A 15177-nucleotide genomic window follows, 5' to 3' on the forward strand; every position below is an offset into this window, starting at 1 on the left:
ACTTTCAAAAGCTGTTTTGTCTGAAAAATATTTGTTTCATATGGCATAACTCATGCTTCCTTAAGTGATTAGTGGAAGGCTAAAAATGTACTCAAATAAGGGTAGATGTCTATCAGAAATAGTCAAGGTTTGTTCATCTATATAGATATACAAAAATCAGTCAAATGCACAAATGGAATCCATTGATCTACTTACAGGCAAATATAAAATAATCAATCTGCACAACAGACTACCATTTTAACATGAAAATACAGATTATTCAGCAGTAGCATAATTTACAGACAAATAATGACTTGATTAGTAATGACTTTTTATTTTTTTTAACATCAAAAGAGACCTACTTGTATCTACGTCAACCTTTCATTATATAGTTGCCTTCTTGGGATACCATAACCATTAAAAGTTATTTATTTGATACACAAAGTCTTAATTTTATATTATTCCTCTTTCTTCACCAAATGTACACACATGCATACACAGATGCACTCAATCTCTCCAAATTATGTTACTATTTTTGCATTACATGGAACAGGTTTAACTGCTTTGTAAATCTTCATGTTTCAAATAGGTCTGCATGTAATCAGACACAAAAATCCTAACAAAATTCACTGAGTATCTCCCATATCTCATTAATATCAAAGGCCAAAGAATTCTGGTCAAAAAGTGTGTCCAACATGGAACAAATAATTTAAAAGTCAAGAGAGAGAACAAAGGTGACTTTGTTATTTCTACATCAGTACACTAATATGAATTTTTTTTCATTCCATCATTTTTCAGTCATTCCATCATTTTGTATATTTAATCTTGCTCTATAATGTCATTTTAGGCAATGATTATTCATGTCTTTGCAAATGTCATATTCCAACAGTAAAGCCTAGATTCTCATCCCTAAAGTACATTAGTGATTAGGCAATGCTTTTCTCTCCTCACCTATATTCAGCTGACCAAGTGTAGCTATTTTTCAGAAACACATTTTGTCATACCAGATTTCTGTCATCTTAAAATGGATTATTTTATCCAGAGCTACATTTTAAAAGCAGTCTGAGCAGGAAGCAGTGGCAGAATGCATGGAGAAAAGCAGGACATTCTGTAGGAAGTTCCTGGTATCCCATGCTCTGGGATGCAAACTGGTTAGACGCAGACTTTGCTGCAGGTATCAAATATATGTCACCCACCTTTATTTTTGGTGTTTGTATTTATATTCTGGAAAAAAATACCTCCTTTCCTTTCAAAACATATGTCATTTTGGCCAGCAATGGCCAGGACATCTCTCGATGAATGATCTGCTTCAGATGAATACTCAGCATCTCTTAAGAAACTTCAAATGATGCTCAAAAGCAACTCTACCCTTGCAAAGGATAAACTTCCCTTCTCCTTGCAAGGAGAAACTTCCCTACTTGCTTGCAAATAGTCAATCGCTCAGCCTAAAATGACTATCACTAAGAACATTTTCTTGAAAAGAAATAAAAAATATGAAGTGGAGAATCCAATTATTGTGGGGAAGGGTTCCCACAGAGCAGTGTGGCCAAAAGGAACCCTCCCCAAGTTAGAATGTAAATATAGTGGAGGATCCTGAGCCAGAGAGAAAATTTTAGTACAGTGGTGTGGTGGGTTGACCTTGGCTGTATGCCAAGTGCCCACCCAGCCACTCTATCACTCCCCTTCCCAGCCGGACAGGGGAGACAGTAAGATGAAAACAATCCATGGGTACGGATAAGGCAGTTTACTAAAATAAAAGTAAAGCAGAAGCTTGCGAGCGCAAAGGCAAAGCGAAAGATAGCAGGGTTTATTCTCTACTTTCAACGAGCAGCGATGGTCGGCCACTTCCAAGGAGTAAGGCTTCAGTATGTGTGACGGTTCCTCAGCAGGCAACCATCAGACAATGAATGCTCCCCTTCCTGCTCCTTGCCTCAGCTTTTACATCTGAGTTGACATCACATGGTATGGAACATCCCTTTGATCAGTTTGGGTCAGCTGGGCCTACTTGTGTCCCTTCTCAGAATCCTGCCTTCAACTGAGGAAGGAATGTTACAGTGCTGATTCTGTTGTCAGCAGCAGCCAAAACAACGGTGTGTTATCAACACCCTTCTAGCTACCAATGCAAGCACAGCACTGTGAGGGCTACTGTGGGGAAATGAACTCCAGCTCAGCCAGACTCAATACAAGCGGGTGACTTCATACTAAAAAGAAATGTTTTGTCTAAGCAGTCCAGAAAATTCATAATGCCTTATCATTTGTGAACTCCCACGTGAAGAGATAGCACATAAGTTATCCTTACAGAAGTCTTTCTCGTAATATTTGTAACATCCCTTAAATAGTCCTCACCATTTTTCACACAACCAGTATCTAAATTCTGAATTGGATACCAGACTGGTATGGATATAAAATGACCTATTCCTCCGTGATTCAGTTGATCTGGATGTTACAATGCCTTGGAGAAGTCCATGGAAAGCAGCTGATGAAAAGATCTTCATCAACCATTAAGCTCTTCCTCAAAACTCTTAATTAAATTGTCCCATTTTAGTCCTATTTGGGTAAAAGCATGATTTATCTGATTTTGACATGAAAGAATGACATTTGCTCTTCTTTACCAAACACATTACTTTACACTTGTTTGCCATTTGTACATTGCGTCATTAGACTGTATCATTAGGTAGAAAAACCACTAAAGTAAAAGGAAAGCAAAACAAAATAAAATTTTCAGTTTCAATGTAGTTATGTTAAGGTTAGTCAAGACAGTGTTTCCCAAACATAATCATGCTCCCAAGCCTGGAAGACCCTACTTTTTGAGGGTAGGTGGAGAAAAAAGAGATGGTTAGAAGTTTCAGTAAGTTTCGGCCTGTCTTGCATCTAACAGAAGCATACAAAAATATATATATGCCCAAGAACACATGACCTTATAAATGAGCATACAGAAATTCACACCTCAGTTTTTACATCAGTTTGGATCAAGGTTGAATTTAAAGCAGCAATTTAATGTAGTTTTGCATTTGGCCTGAAGTAACTATTCTCTGCTGTGCAATATATAGATACCTCTACAGATTGACTTTCCTTTAGAGACCTTGAATTCAGAATCTCTGTCAAGATCTACAAAGAGGGTTGACAAAACAAACCAAAAGAAAAATGGTAATCCAGTTTGTTCATCTCTGAGGGGAAGAATTATGCTTCTGGAAAGAACCTTAACACCTTTTATCTAGCCATATGCAGCAAACAAACAGTCTAAGTGCACAGGTGCTAATATATTAGATGCCAAAGGAGCTATATGTTATCATTTCTGGTGTGAAAGATTCACTGATGATTACAGGAAAACTAATAATACTATATACCTTGATGCCATGAATTGGCAGTGGGATATCAGCATCCACAAACAGAATCTTTTGAGGAATAAAGTAGTTCCCTTGATTCTACAAGTGTCTGGAGAAAAAAAAAAAAAGGACAGGCAGGAAATGGACATTTCACCACGTGAAAACTGAATAGCTTACTGAGATCAGTAAGCCGCACAAGCAGCTGCTGAGAAAAGGCAAGGGGACCAGTATTTCTGTGTGGTGCATTCTTCATCTTTCTCTTTGTTGTGGAATTATGCTACATTGCATCACGTTTGGTTGAGAGAAGTCATACAGGAGAGGGAGCAGCATAGGTGAGTCTGTTGGACTTGTAGTACAGCTTCCAGTAGACAGGGAAGGACATTCAAATTAAGATTATTCTCATCAGTCACATGTAGACAAGAAGAAAATTCCCATGCCTCTTGGTGTTTTATTTTCTTAGAATATATGATGCAATGGAGAATTTCCCAGCGTTACTTCTTTCCCCATATCATTGATTTTCTAAGGGTGACAGTCATACTGCACTCAAGACAATATTTTAAACCTTACTGGTTTTGCTAAAGCCATAAGGGTAACTAAGAGCATGTTAACACAGATGGTTGCAGACAGACCTAACATCTGCTCTGTGCTTTTAAGTATCAGAACTACGAAAGAGGCCACATTTTAGCAGTTAGTGTGACAGAATAGATAAGTGCACTAACATAACTTCTAGACTGGAGGTGACTCCTGTCCATCCAGATTAGATCAGAAATAAAAAATAAAAAAAAGGATCTTTCTGTGCTTGTACAGAGAAGATATATGCCAAGACAGAAAAATACCTCTATTTAAAACTATCTTTATTTACCTCTTTTCCAATTTCCAAATTCTAACTAAAGCAAAAAAATGCTCTATTTACTCACAAAAAATGACTTTGCAACCAAATATGTTTATTGATAACTGCAAGTGAACTAGTCTTTTCTTTCCATCATAGTAAAAGAAACTAAGGATCAAATATTCCTACCTAGCCTTGATAGGCTATTGAGCTGAAAGACGTATAGAGACCAGTGTGTCCTACTAGCCAAAAGACATGGAGTTCATGGGACATTCATATGCCAGAAATGATGTTTTTATCTGAATAAGACAAAAAGATAATATTTGGAAGATAACTCTGGAAAGTTAGATAGCTCTGGAAAACTGTTAGAGATTAGTTTGAGGAAAAGGGGAGGAATAAGAGGGTCTAAAATAGATTGCAACATTGGATGCATTCTATTCACAAGCAAAAGAAAAACATTTCTGCATGAGGTGTTACACTTCAAAATATAATCAATGCATGATGTAGGAAGAGACATAAAGTTTGTCCTTTCAAAGACTTCGATTTATGCAGTCCCCTAATGTTTACAAAATTACACACACATGTTTATATAATCTCTCTGCATAGCTACCACTTGGCAGCTATTCTGGACACACAAATGCAAAGTGAATCCTTCATTCTGCCATCTCTCCCCTCCAAGATTCTGGTGAATGAATTTCCTCTAGGCCTGGTGCTGTTGCTTTACTGCTCTGATCCATTGCTTCAGTTTGATCTCCTTCCTCTCCTCCCCTTCCACCTGAAGAATAAAACAAAAGCTTTGGAGCAAAGCTGCCCAGTGGCAAAAGTTTCAGGCAAGGAAGTTGGAGGGAAGATATTGATTAGTATCAAACCACTTTTAAAGTAATGGAAGGAGAGGCAAAGGAGAGTTTCATTGTCTTCTAGTAAAAGTTGTATTGATTCAATTCTGTCCTTATAACTGAAACAGCTTGCTGGCTCCCGTGAAGCCAGCTTTCTTTCCATTCTGGTCTCTTGTCCTGCTTATTGGAAAGTGGAGAATGGATGAAGCAGAATAACATAGTCCCTAGTCAGGGACACAGGATAAGATCAGGTTCCTCTCTGTCCTGGCAATTGCTGAACACTGTAATAAAACTAAGCAGATTGACTGGATTCTCCTGTTTTCTCATGGAACCATGGGGGCAAGTCAAGCTCTTCTTCATAACTTCCTTGCTATGTAATGTAAAGGCAGGCGGTTGTCCATCATACCACAGTAATGCATCATTACGACCTCACTAAAATCAGTGGAGTTATAACAAGTTAGCAATTAAGGATTTTTCCTTTAGCTGTTTTCTCTGTGCTTCATTGGCAAACATCAGGCATGCTGCCCTTTCTTTCAGTGATATTCACAATATAAGTCCCTAACTATGGGAACATATTTGTTTCAGCATATGGCCCACGATGTGCCTCCATGTGGTAGATGGGGAAGACTCATTACTCATTTTGGTTTCTGGATCAACACTGACAGTTCAAATGTGGTCCTCCTTGGACATAAACAGAAAAGCTTTTCTTGCATTCAGTAGGTGAACAACAAACTATTAATTTGTTGACTTAGAACACCCTATAAAATATTCCTTAATCATTTGGGCAGAATGCTTATTTAATGGTAATGGCAGTACCCCAACATTGAAGAGTTGAATAGCACAGATCAGCTTCAGGGAAACTGGAAATCCCCTGAGTCACTGGAGTTATTCACACTGCAGTTACAAATATATCAGCTGTACCTGATAATGTTTAATCTTTTTACATCTAGGTACTATTGAGTGAAATTATTATATTATCATGTGAGGACCTGCCATGACACTGTTGGGTGTTATACTTCAATTGATATATCATCTTGAACATACTGTTCATATTAAAATCAGATTAATTTGTACCAGGGGGATTTTTTTGTAAAAGGGCAATTTAATATAGTTGACATCACATGAAACCATTTCCCACAAACTTAATGACAATACCATTCTATGAGAAATCAAGAAAGGGATCTAACTCTACATATGCTAAAAAAGCAATATTGCATTTAATATTTTTTTCCTATCTGTTATCATATGTAATAAATTTGAAGCAAACCCATAACTATGACAATTTTTTTAGATGTCACAAATGCTATATATTCAGAGCATTAAAAAACCCAAAGGTGAGCAATACTGAGGGGTAAATTAACCATTGTTTAGAACTGAAAAAGTAATTCCATAACCAATGCATTATATAGTAACAAAGCAAATATTATAGATTCTTACCACATACACTTTGAAGGATGATATATTTCAATAGTTCAGTAACTATATAAGTGCTGTCTTAAGGATTTCAAATTCTTTCAGCTCTCTGAACAATTTTATGAGGTGATGATGTGAATCTACATCCATCAAAGATCCTATTGCATGATGAAAAGTTAATGTTTCAGAAAACTGGAGTGGTCTCCTTGGCTGTGTGATTATGACTGAAAGCAGTTACACAGCAAAAAGGATTACTTTGGACTCACATGAGCAAACATACTGACAAAAGCAAGTATTTTTTGAGAAAGGGCTTCAGTGAGTGAATAGTTTTTGTTTACTATAGCAGTCCACACTAGGCATTTTGTGAAAAAGTTGAAAAGTCAAAAGCAAAACATCTCAGCAACAATTAATTGAAAGAGCTTATTTCTACAAAATGTGAAAACCCCCTCACTTTGTATAGACAAAAAATCCTAATAAATTAATGTGAAGCTCTCTTTGCAAGTAGATGAAATGATATGACCCGTATGGTAGAGAACAGAAAATTCTGAGCAAACAAATGAGAATTTTTAAAACATATATGCATTATATATATTTTAAATACCCACGTTTAGTGTTGGCATCTATGCCTTTTTTTGAAAGGTGTAGAGCAGGCTTGATCCTAAAGCTCATTCTGTAGGAATAGCGTATTGCATGAAACAGATTTTTAAAACACAGATACTGATTGAGAACAAAACTCTAATTGCATCATAAATCAGAAGAGCAAAGCGTTCTGTAAATACGAACTGAACTACCAAGTTCAGTATCAGAGAGCAGCTTTCAAAGGCAACTGACAGGTGTTATGTTCACTATTTTCAATTTTTCTAATAAACATCCACTCACAGACAATTGTAAATTCATTGTAAAATATAAATCTTATGCAAGTATCTACTTCTGTTTTCAAGAACAAAATAAAACCAGCAGAAACAAACTAGGATTTTTAGTCTGTTATTTTCACTTTTTTCATTTCACAGCTTTCTTTTATAGCTGATGCTCTAAGTCTATTTTAGCATATCAGACACCACACCTACAAACAGTACAAACTGTGAGTGACCACTTTACCTTCTGAAAAATCAATCAGTCCCAGCAAATGAAGCAGCTTCAGAGATGCAAATATAATCACAACAATACCCACTGTTTGCAGTCCCTCCGACTCCCACTCGAGAGTCAACATTCTTCCAACAGGTAAATCATTCCAGTCTTCACACCGGTTTGCAATCAGAGGGAAATTGGAAGATTTTACCAAGAGTTTGCTTTGAAGAAAGTTGCAGGGGTGTAAAGCAGCACTATACTGAGCTGTGGCGATTCACCAGCCACTGTAGCTGAGACAAATATCTTAGATAAAGCCCTGCATCTCATGCTTCTCTAAGCTTTTGATTTCATCAGTAGCGAGTCCTCTTAGAAGGCTGAGGTGGACCACGAACCCCTGGGTATGACATTGTATCCGTCAAGCAGTGTTACTTAGCGCTGCTGGAGGAACATCTGTGTCGGAGCAGGAGACTTGGCTGTGTCAGTGCCAAGAAGAAACACGCTCTGGAAACTTGCCCTAGGGAGCACACTGCTATCAGCACTGCACTCCACTGCTTACAGACCCAGGCTTTGCGATTCTCCCCAGCTTCTCTTGGCACAGTTTTTGTTAAGTTTGAGAAATGACAGCTTGCTAAAGACACACATCTGTTTTCACGTGTGCTAAATGCTGCATATCAGAAAACTACTACTCTCTTTGTTAGATAGAATAGATAGAATAGATAGAATAATGTTCAGAGAAACACTGTCCCTTCCTCTTCTTAAGCATCACCAGAATCTAATTAGATTCTATTCTCACTGAAAGTGAGAATAGAAATTAAAGAAATACACATCAGCATCATCAGTGCCTCCAGCTAGCAAAATATAGTGCTGTCAGGGAGACATGCAGTGCTCAAACCCCTGGTCCGTAACCAGGAAGAATGTATTCTTTATTGATTGAGAAACAAAGGAGTGCTTTTGTGCCTCAGGATGTGAACTTAGAAGTGCTGAACCCCAAACTCTGATACACATGAATGGGTATTAGGCATTTTGCACAGCTCCTGAGAAGATCTTGCCCAGGCTATGCATCAGGGGAAAAAGAATCCCAGTTGATTTATTGGACAGTCTGTATAAAACTAATTGTCCTGTGTTTATTAATGTGATTACCAAGATGATACCCAGTGTGACGAATAGGCTTTGAAGAATATTTATGCAGCATATGCATAAATAAGGTTATACCTAAATGCTTGTTCTTGTTTCCGATTCTAATAATTTAAATAAATCCTAATAAAACTTGTCCATTTGGTATACAAGGCAATAGAATAAAGTGAAGGGAAGTCTCAGAAAAAAAGTAATTTTAGGCACCCTTATTTCTAAAGACATATGTTATAACTCTAAAAGGAATCTCATAAATGATGTCTGGTATCAACCACTCATCTTAGGTTGCTAAATCCCTTGCATTAGAAAAAAAATTTACTAATTGTTGAGAAGCTCAGATACTTTTAATTTTGTTCAGAAAGTCATTAGAATTTCAAATTATCATAAACCAAATTGTAACATTGACAATCTATTATTTATGGTCTACCAGGTAGAGAAAGAAAAATGTAATCTACAATTTACTATAAGCTTCTTTTGTTTTTCTTTGAAGGCTGTCTGCACTGAATTACAGTAACTAACTAGACCCACAGATTTTTCCATACAGGCAGGAATACAGAATCTCCATATTTTTATTCATTCAAAAAATCACATGTGTACTTCAGTTATTTTAGGTTATATCTGGTCAATATATAAGAAAGAATATTCTTTGATTTTACTGTTCTGGGTATTTAGTACTAGAACGTCATGAGTTTTGTATTATTTACTTACACTCTCAATCTGAATGTCAGTTCGTTTCCTATTAATCTGTTAAGCTAAAACAATGTTCAAGAGGAAAGCACAGTAAAAAATCAAACCAAATACACTATCCCAAATTTGCACTTTCCAAATATGTCATTACCTTCGCCACATATTCTACATTAACTATCCAATAAATTTTCCTGTTAAGCTCTATTCATTTTAAAAGTAACTTTTCGTTTCCTCTTTACAGTTTCTAGCCATTCCATTCTCCTTTTAAGGCTCTTACATGTTCATCTTAACTCATTCTCATGTCTGACTTCTATTTTTTTTCCTTGAGTTTATTCCTATTCACTTTTTATTTTTTCTCAACTTTGTGTTCTTTTTATCAAATGATGGATGTTTACAATACTTCCAGCCTTAACATGATCCCAGGATGGGACCTTTGACCCATATTGTTTTACAGGCATTACAGAAACAATAATCCTAATATAACACAAAAAATCATGCTATAAAGGTGAAAGAGGCCCTACTTATTGTTAATAAATGGTATCAGGGAAACTATTAAAATGGAGAAATCTATAAGTCTACATTTTCCCTTAATGCAGCACATTCAGGCTACCTTGCATTTTTGAGTTGCCTACTTTTGGAGCAGAGGCCCTTCTACTCCACCTCTGAATGTGCCAACACAGTCAAAGAAAGCCACTCAGCAAGAAGTGGTCCCAGCCACAGCCAGGGTTTTGTTTTCTGCTTTCACACAAGAAGACCTGGGTCTCTTAAAAAAAATAAAAGAGACAGAGATTATGAACTTGATGAGTTTTAAGGGCCAAGTGTACCTGGACACCAAATGAGTTATGGAAGAATTTTTAGGTTAAAAAATAACATCCATTTCAATTAATGTAACATTACTGACTTCAAAGATTACCTCCTTAAAAAAGAAGTAGAATTTTCCTATTGTTTCTCATGATAGTTCTCCAAGTTAGGGGAACCATACTTTGTCAATCTCCAAGCCTTAGCTCTAGAAATTAAAGCAGTAAGGATAAGAAACTATGTGGAAAGGAAAAAGAAATTATATGTGAAATCTTTCCTGCAATACATCATGCAACAGAATAAAACAATGCTACCTCTAGAGGTGAGTTCTTCTGGAAGTGGTTCAATTAAAAAAATTCTACCCCTCAAAACATTTGAAAATTAAATCAATCTCGAACAAGGAGACAACAAAATTCTGTTACATATAGGGCACCTCTTTGTGTTCTGATCCCTTCTTAAATTAATAAGAAGTTGTAATTTCTCTCTCACACTTCATATTTTGTTCAATTATTTAAAAATAAATACTCATGTGATACACCCATGTGGTGTGCCCCTATTGACACAAATTTTAAAAGCTGTTCAAAGGACAAGAGGGCACGGTCTTAAGCTGTGTCAGGGCAGGTTTAGCTTGAATATTAGGAAAAAAAATTTTACAGAGAGAGTAATCAGACATTGGAATGGGCTGCCCAGAGAGGTGGTGGATTCACTGTCCCCGGAGGTTTTTAAGATGAGACTGGATGTGGCACTTAGTGCCATGGTCTAGTAACCATGGTGGTGTTGGATCAAGGGTTGGACCTGATGATTTCAAAGGTCTTTTCCAACATGGTCAATTCTATGATTTTACAAAAGAAAAGGAATTTTTCATCAAAAGGATAGAAAAGGAAAAACTGTCTTTTACACAAAACACTGAAACCAGGGGGTGACAGTTTGTCACCCAATGCTTATCCAAGCATTGCTCCCTAATTCCAGCTTTCATTTTTGACTTTGCAATGCATTCTGGTGGTGATTGAGCAATATATTTAAGTTTGCACAAACTTCCTTGTGATTCTTCACTAGGTTGGATGGGGGAAAAAAGAAGTACTAGAAAGCGTTAGGAAGCTATCCTATCTAAACATAAAATTCCACTGGCCTTGAATTCCTCTCCACAAAGATCTGAAGCAGACAAGGAAGGAGAGTCAGCAGAGTAGCCCTGTATATTAGATTGTTTAGAGCTTTATGACGGTGACAATAGGGTTGAGTGTCTATGGGTAAGAATCAGGGAGAAGGCCAAGAAGGGAATCTGTTATAAACCATATGACTAGGATGAAGAAGCAGACAAAATATCCTATAGGCAGCTGAGAGAAGTCTCATGATTACTAGTCCTTGTTCTAATGGGGGACTTTAATTTACCAAATGTCTTCTGGAAATACAACACAGCAGAGAGTAGACAGTCTAGTAGGTTCCTAGTGTGTGGAAGACAGTTTCCTGACATAGTTGGTGAGGGAGTCAATGAGGGGATATGTCTCACTGGACCTGCTGTGTGTGAACTGGTGGGTAATATGGTGCTTGGATGCCGTCTTGGGCACAGCCATCACAAAATGGGAGTTTTCAGTTCTCAGAGAATTTAGGAGGGGGTCAGCAGAATGGCTAGCTTGGACTTCTGGAGGGCAGACACTGGCTTGTTTAGGGGACTGGTTGAGAGAGACCCTTGGGAGGCAGTCCTGAAGAGCAAAGGAGTCCAGGAAAGCTGAGTGTGCTCTAAGGAGGCAGTCTTACAGGAGTAGGCTGTTTCCCATGTGCCAAAAGATGAGCCGGTGGAGAAGAACATCGGCCTGGTTGTGCAGAGAGCTTTGGCGGGAACCCAGGATTTCTATATAAAAACAAGTACAAGGTTTTCTCTCCAAAGTAAATAGACAAGAGGAACCTGTGCTGAAGTGCTGTAGGAGATATATCTTCCCTGGAAGCACAGATGCTAAGTTAGTTCTGAAACAGATAGAGTAGATATGCCTAAATTAGAAGAACAATCCCATTCTGGAGCCCTAACATTCTTCCATAAACAATCCCAAGCAATTACTGGTTGCCCTAAGCATTGGAAATAGAATAATTTATGTGTGGAATGCAAATAATATAAAAAAGACACCTTAAATATGACAGTGTATTAGGTACTATGTAAATATTGGAACTGATTACTGAATGCTTGTAGAATACCACCAATTTTCCCTTACTTCTTGGAAGAAGAAAAAAATACTCAGAAATATAAAGCTTAGATATGGGAAAATAAATTTTAATAATTTCAAAGATGACTAAGAGCAGAGAAGATCTGCCATTTGAAAACAAATAACATTCCACCTAATTTAATGCATCAAAAGAAGTAGCAAATGCTTAACACACAAGATGCTAAGAACTGAACAATTAAGGAATAAAACATTTTGAAATCCTAAAAATACCTAAATAATAATTCAATGTTTAGTGTATTAGAGTATAAAAGTTCCCTATAATTTTATATGATTACCTAGTTCTTTCAAAATTATCTGATATTATCATACTTTTTATATATATTGCTAAACTAGTTTAATCACAGTCAACTCTTAGTTTTTGACTATAACCTACCATTGTAATTAGCACAATAAAATTATGTATATTTTCTTTTAATTGCTTTAGTCCTCATAATTTTTATTTACTTTTAGTTTAATGCCTACAAGAAGATTTTATTGTCATTTATGAACTCCTAATCTTTTCAATTTCTTCTGACTCTTACAGAGAGCCTACCTGATCCCAAACACATTGAAGTGGTTTATGTCTTTTCACTATATTTTAACATCTGCTTGTAAACAGTATCAGTCTTCCCTAGCTTTTCTCTTTATACTTATAATGATTTTTATTTCTGTGCAGACATTCTGGATTTGCTGTCGTCTAATGTACAGTGGGGCTGATAAAAATGGAACAGTTTTCAAGGCAAGGATGTATGCATTAATTGGCTTGAATTATACTGCTTTCCTAGGTGATGAAATATGCACAGCATTGTAACTAATTTATGCATGAGTGTGTGTGCGTGTATGTATGTGTATGTGTGTCTTAATTGGCTAGCAGTAATAGTTCATTAGACTCTATTTGATATTTTCCCCCAATGTATCTGAAAAGGGAAACTGCAGATGAGTTAGAAATAGAAACAAAATTTGGAAGTATTAATTAGCTGCCCTTCTTTCTGTACTCTCTTCTTCCAGAGGGACATGTCAGTCAGCCAGAAGAGAATGAAACTGTCAAATAAACACAGAAAGGGCACCTACGTACAGGTCAGACAAATTGCTTATCTTCAGCTTCTTGTTTGTGCCAGATCTGAGCTTATTAGGAAAGTTATCTGGTAGATAATGAACTTAATCTCCTATTAGTAAGCCAGTAAGAAATCTGCTTACAGGCAATAATATACAGTTTTCTACAAAGAAAAGTTCATATCTTTGATCTGCAGAAGAAAACTATGTCCACGGGAAAGCATTTCAAGAACCAGGAGAAGCAATTAATTGACACATATGCTTTCAAGAATTACTGTCAAGGCAAAAGAATTCATATATTTTGAATGCAACACCTCTTGTGTAGGCTGCTACAGCTAATCACAGAACATCATGTAACTTTCATAAAATAATTAGAAAAATGAGGCTAATGTATGGAATCATAGTGTTCATCTTGTCAGCACTGCAGCTATTGAAGAGCAAAATATTGCAGTAGCAGATTACTTATTCAACCAAAATTGCAGGGAAACTTTTGGTAGCTAGAAGAGCAAGGTTAAATTTCTCAGGCTTCATATATCATCTTTAATATTTACACTAAGTGCCCTAGATCTTTAATGACTAGAAGAAAATATAGGTTGAGAAATAAAAAGTTCAGCACCTGTACAGGCAAGATAAGATTCACTGGTTTGTAATCAAGGGAGAAAATACACTACCTAAGCTTCTGAAGGTTTGAGCTCATAAGTAAATTACAGTAAAATAATATCACAGCTAAAGCTATATAAAGCTGATTTACGCATTTTAGTTTGGTTTAGGCTATAGTGTGGGATTTCATTACTTTTTCCCTCTCTTCATTTTCACCTTCTGACTCTCACTTGCTTCTAAGAAGCTTTTGTTCTTGCTTTGATCTAAATCAAAGGACTGATGCCACTACTGATCTGAAAACAAGAGTTGAAAAGAATCCCACAAGAAAACCATTACCAACTTTCCCCTGCAACACAACAGCTATAGGTGGTTTCATTTGTCTAAAAAACTAATTTTTATAGCATGTTATAAAATATGCTTAAAATAGCCAGTGTGCAAGTGGTTTGTAAATTAAATGGCATGTCCATGGGAGTAACAGTAGCATTTTAATTTATTAAGCTTTAGCAAAGCATTACAGAGCAGCTATATGTTTCCTAAACAAGGTTAAATTACATTTAGTAATAGACAGTAATCAAATTCTGGTTTGTTTTACTGCAAAGCCCACTAGCTTGTTTGACAAATGAAATTATCTCTAAATTATGTGACTGTGTCTTTAGCCTACAGACTTGTTTTTCTTTTTACATTAAATCATACTTGCTGCAGCAGGAATTGTCACTACCAAATTTGTAAGCATAAATGTATGTCTACACAGGAGAAGTGCAGCATAATGGAACTACGATGGGCCTGTCACACCTAACTACTTAATTAGCTGTAAAGACCTACCTTCCTAAGCACTAAGATGTGCTTTTCCTGCTTATGACAAAACACAATTTTTTGCCTATGCAACCCTTGTCTTCTCCAGTCTTTTGGAACTAAAATGCTAATAGCAATGTCTGACCTGCTGATTTTCTTCTTTCACTACTATTTTTGTAATTATACACTGAAGCAAGAGGATGCCATTATCAACCACTTTATTTATGCAAACAGGGAACTACTGGGAGGCCTACAGTTCTAGCTGCTAGAAATGATGGAACAGAGTAGCAGCATTCACAGCTCTATATTCAGTCATTTTCTGTTAACCAAATTATGAGTATATCCACTTATGCTTGCCCATACATCTAGGAAGCCATGTCTTTATGGACTGTGCAGTTAGATGACCTCAGATGAGTTCCTAAAGAAAGGGAAAGGTGTTTTCTGTGGTGACAGATGAGAAAACGAATTAT

The 15177-nt window shown here is 36.5% G+C and overlaps 1 protein-coding gene across 3 annotated transcripts in view; it reads right to left on the reverse strand.

The window, feature by feature from the left end:
* Positions 1-15177, reverse strand: part of KCNIP4 (potassium voltage-gated channel interacting protein 4) — a 209911-nt gene that overhangs the window by 95417 nt on the left and 99317 nt on the right. The window contains exon 1 of one of the 3 annotated variants that reach the window (XM_027713748.2): positions 7482-7919. The exons of the other annotated variants lie outside the window; for them this stretch is intronic. Coding sequence (XP_027569549.1) covers positions 7482-7593 — 112 coding nt within the window. The 5' untranslated portion in view covers positions 7594-7919. Of the gene's footprint in view, positions 1-7481; positions 7920-15177 lie in introns of those variants that run through there. 3 annotated transcript variants of the gene reach the window in all.

The sequence above is a fragment of the Pipra filicauda genome, unplaced genomic scaffold (assembly GCF_003945595.2).
Source record: "Pipra filicauda isolate LSUMZ 115617 unplaced genomic scaffold, ASM394559v2 scaffold153_size1761393_pilon, whole genome shotgun sequence".
Classification (NCBI taxonomy): Eukaryota; Metazoa; Chordata; class Aves; order Passeriformes; family Pipridae; genus Pipra; species Pipra filicauda.